Source organism: Phyllobates terribilis, unplaced genomic scaffold (assembly GCF_046119375.1).
Source record: "Phyllobates terribilis strain yellow unplaced genomic scaffold, ASM4611937v1 Scaffold_5__5_contigs__length_657084704, whole genome shotgun sequence".
In the NCBI taxonomy this organism is placed as follows: Eukaryota; Metazoa; Chordata; class Amphibia; order Anura; family Dendrobatidae; genus Phyllobates; species Phyllobates terribilis.
The window spans coordinates 491,717,862-491,735,634 of record NW_027362765.1 but is presented as its reverse complement, the minus strand read 5'-3'; the positions used below and the strand labels follow the sequence as shown (position 1 = coordinate 491,735,634).

At 41.8% G+C, this 17,773-nt stretch overlaps 1 protein-coding gene across 4 annotated transcripts in view; it reads left to right on the top strand.

The window, feature by feature from the left end:
- PANK1 (pantothenate kinase 1) overlaps positions 1-17,773 on the top strand; it is a 67,843-nt gene that overhangs the window by 19,069 nt on the left and 31,001 nt on the right. For all 4 annotated transcript variants that reach the window (XM_073685531.1, XM_073685532.1, XM_073685533.1 and 1 more), the window contains 3 exons: positions 7,351-7,703; positions 15,634-15,887; positions 17,427-17,603. In XM_073685531.1, coding sequence (XP_073541632.1) covers positions 7,351-7,703; positions 15,634-15,887; positions 17,427-17,603 — 784 coding nt within the window. The remainder of the gene's footprint in view (positions 1-7,350; positions 7,704-15,633; positions 15,888-17,426; positions 17,604-17,773) is intronic.

The following is a 17,773-nucleotide window of genomic DNA, read 5'->3' as shown; positions in this document are numbered from 1 at the left end:
GTTAGCCAAGTGGACGTTGTCCTCACTCCTCTTTGTGCGTCTACATGAGAATCCCGCCCCCTTGGCAACAAGACTAAATTTACATACTAGTTAGATGTGGCCATATCTCAGAAACGGGGCCCATGAGGTGAGGTGGGCCATTTTCTCCTCTGAAGGCTGCAAATGGCCCATATACTGCTCTTGCACAGGAGCCTCTTCTGTCTGTGTCCACCAGTGCTTAACAGCTTATGTTCACCAGGGACATCTAACAGATCTGCAGTGTGCCCCATTCTTCATATGCCTCGACCTTTGTACCAGATACCTTTGCCATCATAGATGGACTTCTGGCAGAGGTCGCACTGTTGCTTCCTTTCCCCCATAAACAAAGATGAAACTCGCAGGCATTGCTTCTTGTCGTGGAGCCCTCGCCTTAGCATCACATTGTGCAAATGGTTTATAGAGTTAATTATAGGCGCACCTGGATATTTAGGTTTTGCACAGAAAGCAAAAATATAAGTGCTGATTCCGACACAAGCTGCGCAGTGTGACGAGTGGCATGACGCGCCAGCTCATTAGACACGCAGTGCCCACGCTCATCAGTGACGTTGTTTCTGTGCAGTGATGACATGCTGATTATACACACTATTTTCCAGCCTGACATCAGGTCGCAGCATCTTTCTCATGACTTGCCGACTACTACAGCATGATCTGTGCAGTTCGCTAGAGGTAATTCTGACTGGCAGCGGTGGGCAGTTTACCCCATGAAACTGTATACAAAGTGGACATAATGCACATGAAGGTTACGGCACATATTGTGGTCATAAAATATACTGTGTTTCCAAAAATGATTTAATCCTTCCCTTTTTATATAACAAATGTCAGTGGAAATCTACAACTGTGCAAATCATTGACTACACACATCGGGAATGACCAGATTTATATTAGTCCACCAGAAATAAAGTACCCTCGGATCTTTAGTTTTAATCCCAAATAATCAGGGAACTAATAAAGGGTTTAAAGGGAACCATTTTTCCTACTCAAACTAGTAATATGGCTGCATAGATTGCAGAAAAACACAAGAACACACATGCAAATTAGCCTGGAAGCTCATTGGGGGGGGGGGAGCACTACACTCTGAATTTGGGTTGTATCGATGCACTCGAAATGTTTTTTCTACAGATGAAAATGAGATCTGCTTTGTAGTAATTCAATGTGCCAGTGCTGAAAAAAATCACGCTTTGATTGCATGTGCCAGTGCTGAGAAATCAAGCTTTGAAGCCACATACAAATTAGTATGGAAGTGAATTGGGGGTGTGCCTGCACTTTGACACCTCCCCAATTCATTTCCATACTAATTTGCATGTGGCTTCAAAGTTCAATTTCTCCCCAGTGGTGCATGCAATCAAAGCTTGATTTCTCTTTGATATCCAGGACTGCCACCTTGATTCTCTCTTTTTTTTTTTTCTGGACGGCTTATTCTTTCCAGACGAGTATCATTTGTATTGTTCTGCGACCTATACAACCACTACCACTAGTAAATTGATTAGTAAAATTGTCCTTTACAGTTCTCTTTAGAGATTCAAAGTTTTTAAATTTAAAAGAATGGCAGGGCAAAATCCATTTACTCCCAGCAAGCGGAATTCTCAAAATCTGGAAAAAGTTTGTGCCGTTAGAATTCTGCCATGTGGACATATTCTTATTGTGTGGGATCTTCATAAAGGGGGGGGGGGGGGTCTCCTGGCTCTCATCCTGATGGATTCTTGGGATCTGGTAATATTACATGGTTGCCTACTCGCTATAGATTCTACAACACGTGCATTTTTAGAAATGCCATTTGGTGAATAGGACAGATTTTGATTGTAGAATTTTCTGCCCAGGAGAACAAAACCCAAAGGTTATATTCAGACAAAAAGAAGCTTTTCTGTTCATTTTGCTGCAGATTTACTTGATGAACTTTTTTTTTCAGCACCCTTTAAAGAGGGCCTGTCAATGGTCACATGTTTGTTTCACCTGGTGTTCTGAATCTGGCCTTGTTTATCCTTTTTGTTCCTGCTTCCTTCTCTGATCCTGAGATATGGTCCCCTCTTCCCCTGATTATAAATCTAGTCTTGTTATCAAGTGGGCGTGGTCTTCAAGAAGACCCCCATAGAGAAGAACTGAGGGCCACACCCACTTGGATAAACTGACTAGATTTCTATGCCGGGAGGAAGAGAGGCTCAGGAACAAAAGAAAAATAACGTCCGACTCGGGAGAATAGCAGCATTTAGACCAGGCAAAATTACAATTTTGTGACAGGTCCTCTTTGAATGGTCTCTGTAATCACACAAGTTCATGTAAAACATACCGGTGTCACGTGTTTTTATTGCATTGGATACCTTTTTGTAAAGATCTGCAAAACTAGTGTAAAAAATCAGGTGTGATAAACCCACCTAGGAGCCAGAACACACCATTAACCCCATGTGGAGCTGTGGTTACTGTAAGTCACTCTGGTTTGGAGCCCTTAGACCTTTCCCCCAGATTGCTGTCGGCTACAGCCTGGATCACATTTCATCCTTTCAGTTGCCACCTGCTTGCTTACCCCACGTGATTGATGATGAACAGAAAGGATATTAGGTGCGTAGGACAGAATACCATTCATGCGTCAGGCTTTCATTAAAGGGGTATTCCCATCTCCAAAGATCCTATCCCAATATGTAGTAGGTGTAATAATTAATAATATTAGCAAATCTCTCTGATTAGAAATGTAGTATAGTTCTTCTGATTCGCTATGTCTATTTCCTCATGTGCAGGGCATTGGGTATTCATGGTTATGATCAGTAGCTACTAGCTAACTAACCATCACTATATGAGTGGTCGTAATCATGGATACCTAAGCTACTGCAATGCCTGCACATGAGGAAAGAGTATACACAAGTCAGCCCTGTATAAGAACAAAGCAAAAAAACTTGCTGAAAGACTGGACAGCTGCAATATACCGACTCCAGAAGCCTAATCAAAGAGGAATAGAGGAGCTAAATGGTAGAAAACAGTGAAAACATTTTTTATATCAAAAAGTTTAACATCACATCATAAATAATTGGATCATAGCATAGATGAACAGAGGTCCATGATGTCAGAAACACACAGCACCCATTGACCCGCAAAACCATACCCACTGCATGGAGATGTAACCAGTGGGATTAGGAAACCTGAGTAAGGTGAATAAATACAGGCTCTAGACAATAATAGTATGCATTTATAAGCGGCAGTCTGCGGCAACATTAGAATGTGCCCATAGTCAAATAAAATATCAGAAACCTTACCAGGAATTGAATTGGAAGGGCCAAAGGGTGCTGGAAGACAGAGATCTGTGGTAGAAAAGCCTCAACGCAAGGCCTCTTGAGAAAGCCAACAATCCTCAGGCGAAACGTGCGTTGAGGCTTTTCTACCACAGATCTCGGTCTTCCAGCACCCTTTGGCCCTTCCAATTCAGTTCCTGGTAAGGTTTCTGATAATAAAATTATTCACTGTTTTCTACCATTTAGCTCCTCTATTCCTCTTTGTTTGAACATGAGGAAAGAGACATAGCGAATCAGAACTATACTACATTTCTGATTGAGGCATTTCCTAATATTTTTTATTATTATTATTACACTTACTACGTATTTGGATAGGATCTTGGAAAAGGGAATACCCCTTTAATGTTAAAGGAGACCTAAATCTGATGTGTACAACCAATTTGTCCCAGCCTCGTGGATTGCATGTACTCTTTTATACCCTATTTTCTGTGCTCAACCTCCACTCCGTGCCCTGCTGCACGTTCCCTCTGTATGGAGCATCTTGGATCAGGAACAACTTCTCAAAATTTCTGGAATAGTAAGGCTATGTTCCCACTATGGGCTTTTGGTGTTGCAGATTTTCTGTGCCTATTGGGTAAACTAGGTTACTTGCGTTTTTTAGTGCATTTATTTTTTTACATGTGTTTTTGAAGTTGAACTTTTTGTCTCTTGTCAGTATGTCGCGTGTTAAATAAAGCTGTTTTGTTTTTTTTATACATCCTGGTATTTGGCTTTCACAAAACTTTATTAGAGAGTCATGTGTGGATTACATGCGATTTATGTGCTAAAAACACATATACTTGTTTCACCTGTGGAGTTTACACATCTAATGGAACTAAGGCGAAAATCCACACACAAAACTCTGCGTACCCGCAAGAGAGATCGTCATGTTGCGGATTTCAAAAAACGCACCGAAATTCAGTTTAGACATTGTAAAAAAGAAAAAAATTAACGCTTGGTGTATGTGCACACATTGAGTGTTTGCTGCAGATTTTTCTGCACCTAAAGCCATAGTGTTGCGTTAACATGCATAAAATAAGTGTGTTTTTGATGCATTTTTACCAGTTATTGTAATAGGTGAAAAACGCTGCAAGGAAAAAAAAAAAGGCAGCGTGTGCATGAGGTTTCAGAAATCAGTCATTCACATTGCTGGCACTCCGCAGTCAAATACGATTTGCCTATAACTTAAGTGGGTACTCGGGAATATTATATTAAAAAACTTCACAGAAAATTACATTTCTAGGTAATTTTTGACTATAGGGTAAGTTTTAGTCATGTGAGAGCCTCCTAACAATCCTCCGTAATAACTCAGCTGCATCTTTATAACTCAACGTTGACGATTCCTCATGACTTCACCCGTGTGTGGAGAGCAGTTCGCAGCTCCATGCGGCGATTATACCGTCACCTCTATATTTAGAGCCACATCAAAACACTCCACTGTTTAGTCTTAGTTGCCCAGTTGGCATTCAGAGGCAGGGTGGGCTCGTCCGGCTTTTCTTTGCCCTGGTTGGCCTTTGTAGGAGCTAATAAAGATCTTATTCTCTCCTTTCCCAAACACACAAGGCTTTTCTCATGTGGCCACTATTGTAACTTTGTTATGCTGTAAATTATCATATGAGGGAGGGGATCTCTGTTCTTTTAAAGGGGTATTCCACTTTCACCAAAAAAAGGTTATTACATTGTGTAAATGAAAACTCCATACAAGTTTCCAATAGACTTTCTGCATCAAATCCTTAGTTTTCAAGGTCTCTGCTGTCATTTCATAGTTTAATTTGTGGTCATATGATAATATCACAATGTGTACAGTCACCACACCCCACTGCCCTCTAACAATGTTACTTGTCATAAATCACATCTGATCCTCTCCATGTTTAGGAGCTGGCGCTGTGGGTGATACCTGCGTCTGCCTGTGCTGGGCATTTAAATATACCGGACTATAATGTAAAAAAAATGAACCACAAATCCAAATGTATAGATATTGATCTACTGCGACTGAGCTATTGTTTTCAATGAACATAAAATTCTTGGTTAACGTTTAATCAAAGTGTATAAGCCCACTGCCACATCACGGCGACCTCTGTAGTGGGTCCCTGTTCTATTAAAGAAGATGTCTCCGTAAAAAATGTCATAAATCCTCCTAATTCTGTATGTGATGTAGTGCGAGTTTAAGGCCATGGCCCCACTATCAGTATTTGGTCAGTATTCGGTCAGTATTTTTTCTCAGGAGTGAGAGCCAAAACCAGGTGAGGAACAATCAGAAAAGGTATAATAGAAACAAGTCACCAATTCTACATTTATCACCCACTCCTGGTTTTGTCTCCCACTCCTGAGAGAAAATACTGACCAAATACTGAGAGTGGGGCCGTGGCCTAATAAATACTTACTGATTGCTAACTTCCCCAGTTTCCAGCACCGCTCGTGTCCTCTCCTGGCTCGCGTAACAAGTACTCTGCTTTGCCCGCTCACATTGTGTGGGGCAGTGCTTCTTTCCCAGTGTAAGCCTACTGTAAGTTCACATGTCCTTAGAACCGATCCAGCAGCAATCCTTTGATAAAAAAGTTGTGCAGACACAACTTTTTTGTCTGCCTGAAAAAAAAACTCTTTCAACTGCATCCGTTTTTTTTTAACATTGAAGTCTATGGAAAATGGATCCTTTAAATAGCCATCCATTTTCTTCCATTTGAAAAGGATCTGTTATTTTTGCTTACTGGAGGTGGAAAAATAAATATTTAACATAAACTACTGGACATGTGAACTTTCAAGTAATTATCTTTTTCAAATTGATCCAATAGGCAAAAAGCAGATCCTTTTTTAAATGGGAGAAAACAGATGGCTATTTAACAGATCCGGTTAGGAAGGGGGAGAACTGTGCAGCAGAGTTTTCTCAATAAACAGTCTATCCAAAGCAGACAGGGTCTGTCTACTGACTAAAGCCCCCGTCACACTAAGCGAGATCGCTGCTGAGTCACAAGTTTTGTGGCGCAACAGCGACCTCAGTAGCGATCTCGCTACATTTGACACTTAGCAGCGACCAGGCCCCTGCTGTGAGATCGCTGGTCGTGTCGGAATGGTCTGGACATTTCTCTGATCGTTGAGGTCCCGCTGGGTATCATGCATCGGTGTGTTTGACACCTTACCAACGACCTTGTTAACAACTTAGACACAGAAACACATAGGCGTGCATCGTTATACAGATCGTTACGGGTCGCTGCATCGCTGCTGCGTCGTTGGGAAGATCTTACTGTCTGACATCTCACCAGCGACCACATAGCGACGCAGCAACGATCCCTGCCAGGTCGCATCGTTGTCGGGATCGCTGTAGCGTCGCTTTGTGTGACGGGGCCTTAAGACACAGAGCCTTTTTAGCAAGATATAGAGCAATACAATTAACTTTACAGACAATGCCTTAGACCAGTTTAGACTCAGATCCCTGACATAGTAAATACCATGGATTAATACTTGGCCAACATGCAGCCCCTATTTTCATTTTGTCTATCACTGAACAACGATCATGCCCAATTTTCAGAATATTGGCGAGTCTCCCACAATGCTACAATTAGCAACCATGAAGAGAAATGTGGATTTCCAGCTCCAATTAAAATCATTATTTTATTGAAAAAACTTGGAACTGTTCTGACAAAGGATGCTGGAGTGCGTCTGAAACGCGTTACACTATGTCCTTCATATCCATGACCATCTCTCCTATGGAAAGATCACTTTGATTCAAGTTTTTACAATAAAAGAAGCATTGGAGATGGAAATCCACTTTTTTCTTTATGGTAGCTTCACTTCTGGTCAGGACTAATCTTCCGAGCTCCTACATACTGAGTTGTAACAGGTGAGCTGGCTTTCTTCCACATACTCTAATTAATTAAAAAAAATAGCACCTTGTTACACTACATTGAGAAATCCTGTATATTGAAATGGGCAGATGGGAAATATTTTCTCTTGTTCCATTTTGGTTATGTTTTCCAGCCTTTTCCTGCAGAATTATGAATATAATAAAATCTTTATGCCTTCTTGTCATATTTTGGATTTTTTCCATTTCTTTCAGCCTTCCCATGGTTTGGAATGGACATTGGGGGAACACTGGTGAAGCTAGTTTACTTTGAGCCTAAAGATATCACGGCAGAAGAAGAACAGGAGGAGGTTGAAAACCTGAAAAGCATAAGAAAATACTTGACTTCAAATACAGCGTACGGTAAAACTGGTATCCGAGATGTACACCTGGAGCTGAAAAACTTGACCATGTGCGGCCGCAAGGGCAATTTGCACTTCATCCGCTTCCCTTCATGTGCCATGCATCAGTTCATCCAGATGGGGAGCGAGAAAAACTTCTCCAGCCTGCACACTACACTATGTGCCACCGGAGGGGGCGCCTTCAAGTTCGAAGAAGACTTCAGGACGGTATGTAGGGAAAAGGGCAGTGTGTCACGAGTGATCAGAACAGGGTCTCAAAGTCCAATCCTAATAGAACCACCTAAATAAACATACTTTTTAAGAGCATGCCGTGCTCAGATTGATCAGACATTGGGTAAATAACCATTAAAATACAGTGTTATCCATTCTAAACCGCTTCTCCTAAAAGTATACTTGCTTATTTTCACTAAAAACGCGGCAAAACCTGATAGCTATGTTCACACTAGCCTTTTTTTTCAGCATTTTTTCACTACCCATTACTTCCAAAAACGCTGAAAGAAGTGACATGCTCTATTTTGCATAAAACCATGCAAAGCACAAAATCCTGATTAAAAAAAAAAAAACAATATGTGTGTATGAGATTTCTGGAATCTCCTTAACTTTGCTGGCACTGTAAAACGCAGCTGCAAATTTGCATAAAAAAAACGCTGAAAAAAACAAGATGTGTGAACATAGCCTAACAGTCTAACCTAATACTTCTCTCTCCAAAACTAAGGATCAACATCTAAAAGAAAATGGAAATCCAGCAAAGCCACCCCTGATAGCTGACCCCTGGTTATGTAACTGCCCAAACATGGCTACTAGCAAGTTCACTTTTAAAAGTGGGCATTTCTTCGATGATAAAATGCAATATACAACAGAATGGCATAGCGATGAATGTACCAGACACAAGATCTGTGCACTATATGCATTCTCATGTAGCAGTCAGGCCTCTTATTCCAGATAAATGTCACACCTCCGTTTACACTCTCACTACTTGTACAGTACTTGACTTTAGATAACAGGCAGCAACAGACAGAAATCAAAGGGCAAAGTAATAAGTGAAAACATCTCGAGGTTTATTAGCATATCTGAATTCTTGTGTAGCGGCAAACCCGCCATATTAGTACATGGGACACATTTATTTTGTATCTATTCATGAGAAGTAAACTAAGTGATACGCCGTCACCGATCTGTTGGTGTAGAAATCTCCTAGTGGCACTTGGCTTTTTGCTTCCCTCGGGTACTAGCACTTGGTCTGGATTCCTAGCCGTAACATGTGATTTCAATATTTGATCTGAACCCAGTCATCTCCCTTTTATAGGATTCGGCAGCTTACGTTTCAGCTTGCCGATTCTGACAAGTCGTGTCAGAAGTTTGGAAGCCACTTATCCCAATTTCACTGTTGGCCTAACTAACGTATATATTATTTTAAGTTCACATTAGAGTATAGTGGTAGATCGGCTCACTCGGCTGTACATAGAGGTAGACACAGGAACACTGTCTCTTTAAATCTTCCACTGGTTTATTGAAGTACTGCAAAAACCAGTGCAGAGTTAGCAAAATAAACACGGCCTTTCTGGCCTAACAGAAAAAGAAAACATAACATGTGGCACAACCTGTGTTGCTGCGGGGATCCGCTCACTCAGGAAACAAACATAATGTTCAGCTTTCTTTAACAAGATCTCTTGTCCAGATACACCGAGCACTGAATGAGCCAGAAGGCTTTGCATTTATCCTCTGGACTCCACATTAGGGTGGAGATCTGGTGAAAAGCCTCTCACCCACTCTACAGATGTTCACTAAACCTTCACTATTGCCCTAAACATGGCCGATTAATCCCTCTCAGCGCTTAGTGTGCTGGAGCATTTTCTAGGTTCATATCACTGAAGCTAAAACCTCAGTGATACATATATCCCCTCCAGCACTTTACCAGTGACTTCTTCACAGTATAATAAAATTCTGATTTTCATCTAGAAAAAAAAGGACTATTTTTCATCTGCATGGTCATCCATATGGAATCTGTGTGGCATCTGTTTTTATACACCAGCAATGAATAACATTTAAACATTTATAAGACCAGAAACAGTTTCCCATATTAATAATTGCAATGTATCCTTAAAAATCAGATGCTATACCGTTGGTCCATACAGGATCCAATTTCTTTTTTGTGAACTCATAGACTTGAATGAGCGAGTCTCCTCCGAAATATGGAATAGACTGTGTTGCAATCTGTATTATTTTTTTCACACGTGGACATTAGGTCCGTGTAAAAAGAAAGAAGGAAAAAAAACAAAACAGTCATCTGAACAGCACAATTGAATGATATCCGTTATCATGCAGTCCGGGTGATGTTAGTTGTTTCCATGGGCAGCACTCAGACCGAGTAAATCGCTATGTGAACGTAGCCTTATAATAACATAGAGACAGAAATGATGGCCGATACTGCTGCCTACAATCAATAGACATATTACAAAGTGAGTCGTCATGCGTTTAGAGATCTTGAAAGTTAAAGGGTCTTGCTGCTGATAACGGCGCAGGTACCCCTAAATTCCAACCCACATCAATTAAAAAATATCTTGATATGGTAATTATCAAATGCCCCATTAACAGTATGACTTATGATATAAAAATATGGCCCTTTAATGGTGGACATTGGACTAATGTCGGCAGAACCTGCCGATATTGACGGGTTTAGTGGCCTTCTAATGTGTATGGGGGTGTTGGCCAACTGACTGCCATGGGCGATGTTGATCGGGCATATCCGACGTTGGATTGCTGATCAATTTGTTCTCCTGGAGATAAACAGCTGGCAAAGATGCCTGGTGATGGCTTTCTTATAGAGAACCGAATGAGTGCTCCTGGGTATGGGAGAGCCGACTCTGGTTACATCTGGTTTATGGCTTTGCAGGATCCCCTAGAATACAGATGGAAGCTGTGATGGTGGCACCTAATGGAGGAGGTGTCTGCACGCAATGCTTGTCTTGTAACTGCAACTCATTATTTACACTGGTGCATATATCCTGTATAAACCTGATGATCATTTATCATACACTTATCTCTCTCTGGAGTTGAGTCTAAGGCTATGTGCCCACGTAGCGTTTTTGTAGCGTATTTACGGCCGTGAGAACGCTTGTAAAACAGTCTGCCATGCAAAGCAATGTGAATTCAGATGTGCTGTGCACATGATGCGCTAATTTGCGCGCCGAATTTGCATTGGTTTGCAAAACGCAGCATGACCATTTCTACCGCGATTACGCTGCAGCGTAATCGCGGTGCGTGTGGTACCCGGGATGAAGAGGAGACTACAACTCCTCTTCATCCCGGCTACCAAGCGGTGAAAAAAAGAAATAAAAAAGTTAAAAATAAACAAAACCTGTATATTCACCTCTACGGCGGCCCCCGGTCTGCTCTCCGGTCTCCTCCGGTCTGCGTCTTCTCCGCAGTGTACTGTCAGACGTGAATTAAAAATGTCCACATTATGGCATATGAATTAAAGTTTTTACAGTGGGTATATGTACAATGTATATATCCGTATACATATTAGCATGTCTTTGTTGTGTGGGGGGAAACACATGCAAAAAGAACATACTGTACATGTGTGTGTCCATGTTCAGTGAGGTACACACCATGATACATGTTCGCTCTGTCTTCACCATTGCATTCTATGACCCCTGTCACAGCATACGTCCAGACCCCATTTTTCGGGGAATTTAGGACGTATGCCCTGATGGGGACACAGAAAGCAATGTGAAAGCCCCCTAATAGAAACACGTCACACTTCTGCATTTTTCACCCACTCCTAGTTTTGGCTTAGGGCTCTTTCCGATACTGGAAAAAACAGAGATATTTTTGTGTACGTGTGTCTGTGTATGATACGTGTGGCAAACATGTGCCGTATCAGTATCACACCTACTGGCACCTGGGATTCAGCGATACATTAGCGCTGTTCCCTAGCACCAGGTACTGAACGCTGCCCTCATCATTGTCCCCTGCTTGCGCTGCGATCATCGTCAGCAGGGGACAATGTTGAGAGTAGTATTCTGCTCCCGCTGTCTCCAAAACCTGTAAAAATAAGAATAAAATTAAAAAATCCTTATATTCACCTGTCCGAAAATGAAATAAATGTCCCACGCTGTAATCCATCTGACCGCACACGCTGAGGAGAGGAGAGGAGAGGAGCAGAGCAGAATGACTCACTCCAGCGAGTGGGCTCCTGCACTGCGCTGAGCGGTGTCCTGTCACTCATTGAGTCGTCGCAGGTCAGGGGCTCGCTCGCTACATCTAGTCATTCTACTCTGCTCCTCAGCGTGTGTGGTAGCCTCAAGCCACCCCAGACGCTTAAGCAAAATTGACGGTCAAATGGATTACAGCATGTCAGACAGGTGAATATTATGGTTGTTTGTTTTTTATTTATTTTTTTCACGCGACAATGGCTTCAGGGAATTGGGTGTAAAGGTGAGTATAATGTTTATTTTATTCTTATTTTTATACTTTCTGGACACAGTGGGGGCAGAATACTACTCTCAACATTGTCCCCTGCTCACACTGATCACAGCGCCGGCTTGGGAACAGCGCGATCTGTACCGCTGATTCTCAGGTGCCGGTATGTGTCACACGGCTGTGATCCGTGTGTCATCAGTGTGCAGGATGTTTTTCGGCCCATGATGATGATGATGATGATGTTGTTTTTATTTATATAGCGTCAACATATTCCGCAGCGCTTTACAATTCAGACAATATCATCACTGTCCCCATTGGGGCTCACAATCTAGATTCCCTATCAGTATGTCTTTGGAGTGTGGGAGGAAACCGGAGAACCCGGAGGAAACCCACGCAAACATGGGGAGAACATACAAACTCCTTGCAGATGTTGTCCTTGGTGGGATTTGAACCCAGGACCCCAGCTCTGCAAGGCTGCAGTGCTAACCACTGAGCCACCGTGCTGCAGGTAAAACACAGACATGTCAGTGTGTTTTGCCCATGGACGCACGGTCTGTGAAAACACACTGACTTGTGCACAGACCCATTCATTTGAAAACAGGGACACCACGTGGACTTGAAACGTGGATGTGTGAAAAACTGCTTACAAATAGTGATGTAAAATACTGACCAAATACTGAACGTGTGAACATGGCCTAACAGAAGAACACTTGGCGGCAGAGGACTGGCTGCAGAGCACCATTTGTAGGCAGTGGCTGTAGGAGCAGGACTGATTGTCAGTGATATTAGGAAGCAGAACACACACGTATAATCCCCAGCCTGTGCTCGGTGAACACTGAATAGAATAATCCTTTTGGTCTCTATAAAACAGACAGAACAGCTGAAGAGCTGGCGATCTCCCTGCCGCTTGTTGCTAAGCAACCAAATGAGCATGAAGAGATGGTAGGCCTGGCCTCGGCCACTGATTGTGTTATTACCAAGTGGAACAAAGAAACAATTCGGAACAATTTCTCATCAAAAAGACAACAGAACAGAGAAGTGAGGCTGCGAACTACAGGGCTAATATTGGGCTAATATATGGAAATACCGGCCACAAAACAGCACAGTTTAGATCCTTTACTTTGTGCTAGAAGTCCAACGTTTCCTGGATTGGATCAACTACCAGACGCGCTACATTTCATCAGAAAAAAATTATGGGTCTCCTCCTTGGGTCAATTACCTGCATAGGTACTATGGTTGAGACAAGACAAATATCCATCAAGTTCAACTGGGGGATGGGAAATGAAAAAGGGAATGGGGTATATGTTCAACCACCATGCATGATCCAACCCACCCCAAAAGAGAGAACCTTTCTCATGATCCCAATTATCAATCCACTGGACCAAACTTTTATAAAAGAACATTATACACTTACATAATTATTTTATATTTTCTTCTAAAAAAAAAAACCATCATTGACTTTTTGGAAGCATCACCGTTCCCCGCTGTGACCACCTCCTGAGCTAGGCTATTCTACAGATTATTAGTACTATGGTAAAGAAGACTTGTCTCCTGGAGATTGAACTATTCTTCTCCAGGCGGAGGAAGGGCCCACTTGTTTTTTTGTGGAGGTTTTACATGATGTAGTTTTTGACCTCACTTTTGTGAGGACCATTTATGTACTTGTATTAGTTATTTGTGTCCCCCGCCTTGGATGTTTCTTTTCAAGAAAAAAATAAATGTAATTCTTTTAATGTTTTCTCATAACCAAGATCCTCCATGTCCCTTATCAGACTGTGTCTGAGTGTCCGTCTCCAGTAGGCATATACGCCCCCAAATGATGAACGACAGAGTGCACGCTTGTTCTGCCGGCACCATTATAGTCTGGCTTCATTAATCCCATTTTGCGGGGGGTTCGGGCATTAGCCCCGACGGGACCAACAAACGTGAACTGGTGCCCAGAACTGAACTGCATATTTGAGATGAAATTGGACTAACGCTTTGTAAACTGGTAACATTTTTGACATTGTATGCTGTTATTTAGTCTGTGATATACAAGTACACCCAGATCCTTCTCTACAAGTGACTCTCCCAGTTTTACTTCTAATGGATGCCCAATACACTTGGCAGGTCGCTTCAAATTTTAATCACTTGGCAGCGAACTTTTGTTGATCACTATATTCAAGGTTACATGTTTTACATGAACTGTTCCTATGAACCAGTAGCTGTGCCCTATGCTTGTGTTCCTAGTATACAATTTGTAGAAATCTATTATTTTATTCTACAGTCAAAAAATGTAAATGTATAGAAATGGTGCGTGTTTTTTTTTTTTGGATAGGATTTATTATGCACTATAGGGGCTTTCTAATTTGGACTGAAAAAATCTGTTGCCAGCGTTTGGTGTTCATAGCCTAAAGTTTTGGTTTTAGAATACAGTAGTAGTATTTAAAGGGCTGTTCCCAACATCTAAATGTATCACCTATCCAGTGCATAGGTGGTAACTTGCGGATTGGAGGGGGCCAGCTGCCCAGAGTCTCACGGATAACTATAATAAAGCTGTACAATGCCTGGTCAGAATGGATTGGTGGCCACACATGAGCACTACAGTTCCACCCATTTCTTATGGGACTTCCAAAGGTAGCTGAGTACATGACTCATTTTTTCCTGCAGTCTTTTGCTCCATTAAACTGCATTTCAGGGCCCCATTCTCGGGATCATTGGGGATCAAAAAGTTTAGGTACCCACCGAAGTTACTGCCTATCCTGTGGATAGGTGATATTTTTAAATGTTGGGAATAACTTGATAATATACGGTAGTAATCACCGCTCATAATTGATACATTCCCCCAGATACTGATAATAGACACCCCTAGATTTGAGTAATAAGGGGGTCTATGGTGGGTCTTTTCACAAAGTTGGCTGATTCTCTGCTGCTTTCTGGGAACGCTTAGCTGAAAGCACTAGTCTTGATGTCCGTCACGACAGTGTGCGCATGTCTGCTGTGCGGGCGTCCTCTTCCAGCACAGTGAATTTAAGGGAGCGATGGGCCGCGGCACTGTATTCAATCTTTTCTCTGCACCGTTGCTCGTTGGGTTCTGTTATGTGTTCTGCATGATGCAATTTTATATTTTATGTTCAAAAAACTTGCACAAAACGAAAACCCAGATGGACACCATGATAATCAGTGGGGTACCTCTGCTTCTGTTGTAATGCAACTGATGGTTTTCCACATGAAATCCATTTGATTGCTCCTCTAAACGGAAGTTGCAAATGGAAATTTGAACGAAGTCTTAGTGATCACAGCTTGTGATGTTTCCTATGTAATCACTTAGTCTCTGAGAGCAGATCTTGAGGATCTTTGCTACAGTTCAGTTTCAGTGGATGGAAATCTCCCATGGATAAGGAATATGTCCATAGATGCTAGGCTGCTCTGTGTTGTCTATGGATATACTTAATGAAATAAGATTAGTGGTGCTCCACTGCACACACTTTTTTTGTTGGCCCTGAAGAACCTGGAACGACCTTTGGTAGCTTTTGGTCTAGTCGCCCAGGCAAAGTGCAGTGTATTAATTAATTACCTTCTGTACTTTGTTTATATGTGACTGCTTATGCAATATCTAATATGTACAGGAGAGCAAAGTGTCGCCTGATAGCTCTTTGCCCTTGTGTTTGGAGACAGTATCCTCTGCTCTACTTATACCTGCTTATTCATTAACTTCATGTTTCTCTCTTTCTAGATAGCCGACCTCCAGCTCCATAAACTTGATGAATTGGACTGCTTGATCCGAGGCCTCCTCTATGTGGATTCTGTTGGCTTTAATGGCCGTCCAGAATGCTACTACTTTGACAACCCAACAAACCCAGAACAATGTCAGAAGAAACCATATTGCCTTGATAATCCTTATCCTATGTTGCTGGTTAACATAGGTTCAGGAGTCAGCATTCTTGCAGTATATTCTAAAGACAACTATAAAAGAGTCACTGGGACCAGGTAAATGTCTTTTTGTCTTTGAGAAATCTTACATTCATAAGTATGTGACTAGTAAGGCGGGCACATGGGCTTTTACCCTCTTGTCCCTCTACCACCTGAGGACATAGGAGGACCTTCACCATTCATTCTCCCTGGTGGCCATTTGGTGGCTAAATTTTTCTGCAACTTTTCCTCTTGAGTTATAAGGTTGTTTCTGTTCCTATAGGTGCCAATACCTTTGTGCAGAAGGCCATACTTGTATTTAGTGCTCATGTACGGTCTGATAGGGTCCCAGAGGTAAAATGGGAGTCTATACTATTTTTTATTGTTTTTTCAAAGTGACCCCAACAACCTTAGGTTGAGACAACACAGCAATGTTAATCGCGACACTTGTCATGCGACCAACGTTTGCAAAGTGTCACAGCTACATCACAACACAATATAAATTATTGTGATACTACAAGAAGTCTAACGCTGTCTGATTTTTAGATAACTTGATTGTCGCAGTACCCCTTACGGTCACAATGCGACCGCATTGACTTGCATTGTCCTGTGATGGTGCAGCGACTCATAAAGGTGATACAGCTAGCTTACCAAAAATATCTAATTATTCTACGTGCACGGTACTTAGTCCTGATCAAACGTATGCAGCAGTATAAAGAAAAAAGGGGGCTGCGTTCTAGCTCCTTAGGATAAAATTATCAACTTTATTATGTAATGATTAAAATTCCATAGCTCTCAAAAAATAGAGAAACCGTTAGGGAGGAAAGAGCTACAGGTTTGATCATACTCTTACTCCTGCAATCTTAAAGAAGCACGCCCATCAAGGTTTTATTATATTGCAATCATTATATAGCACTGTGTACTTACAATTGCTCCTTTTGCCTTTCTACCCAGATAATAATTCTTTTTTTTCTGCTCTCTGTAAAAACAGGAAGTCTCTTGTCCCCGCAGAAATCATTCCCCTCTTTAACTCCTGACCCTGCTGCTCTATCCCTCCCCCCCCTGCCATTGCCTTTTGCAGTAATTGATGAGGTATATAGGGAAAATTGACCTCTTGTTTCTACATAGAGCTTAGTTACTCAGATTTAAATCAGGTGATGTCATAGACCTAATGGAAAGAGGAAGAATTAAGGGCAAAATGAGCAATTATAAATACACTATGCCATATAATATGATGATGGCAATATAATAATAGGATAAATATTTTGATGGTAGTGCTTCTTAAACCAGAGCTCTGATTAAGAACACAGGAGTATGATCGAAACGCATCTCTTTATTTTTGAGTGCTATGGAATTTTCATCATTATGTAATAATGTTTGGAATTTTATCCTAAGTCGCTAAACGGACCCCCGCCACACACCCTTTCTTTATACTGATGTAGCTTTGTTCACGTGACAGAAGTTGTAACAATGTCGCTGTGTAGCCCCAGCATTTGTTCATTGAAACACAAACCCACACCACTAATGTACAGCAACGCTGCAGCAATACAGCATAGATTGTCTGCAGATCTCACTTGTGTGACCGTCAGTTCTTACGTTTTTGTGTCCGGTTTGCAGTCTGGGAGGAGGAACATTCCTTGGCCTGTGCTGCTTGCTGACGGGTTGTGAAACATTTGAAGAAGCTTTGGAAATGGCCGCGAAAGGAGACAGCACTAATGTGGATAAACTGGTGAAAGATATCTACGGTGGGGACTATGAGCGCTTCAGCCTTCAGGGCTCTGCGGTTGCCTCTAGGTAACTTATTTCTCTCACATACTAAATGTAAATGTCATCATCCCTGTATGTGACAAATAGAATAGTAATTTCAGGGAATAAATCTTATCCTCATGTCACCTTATCGAAAGATTTCCCCAAGCTAAAACCGCTGACTGTGCGTGTTTCCGGGAACCTGACCTGCTGCGATC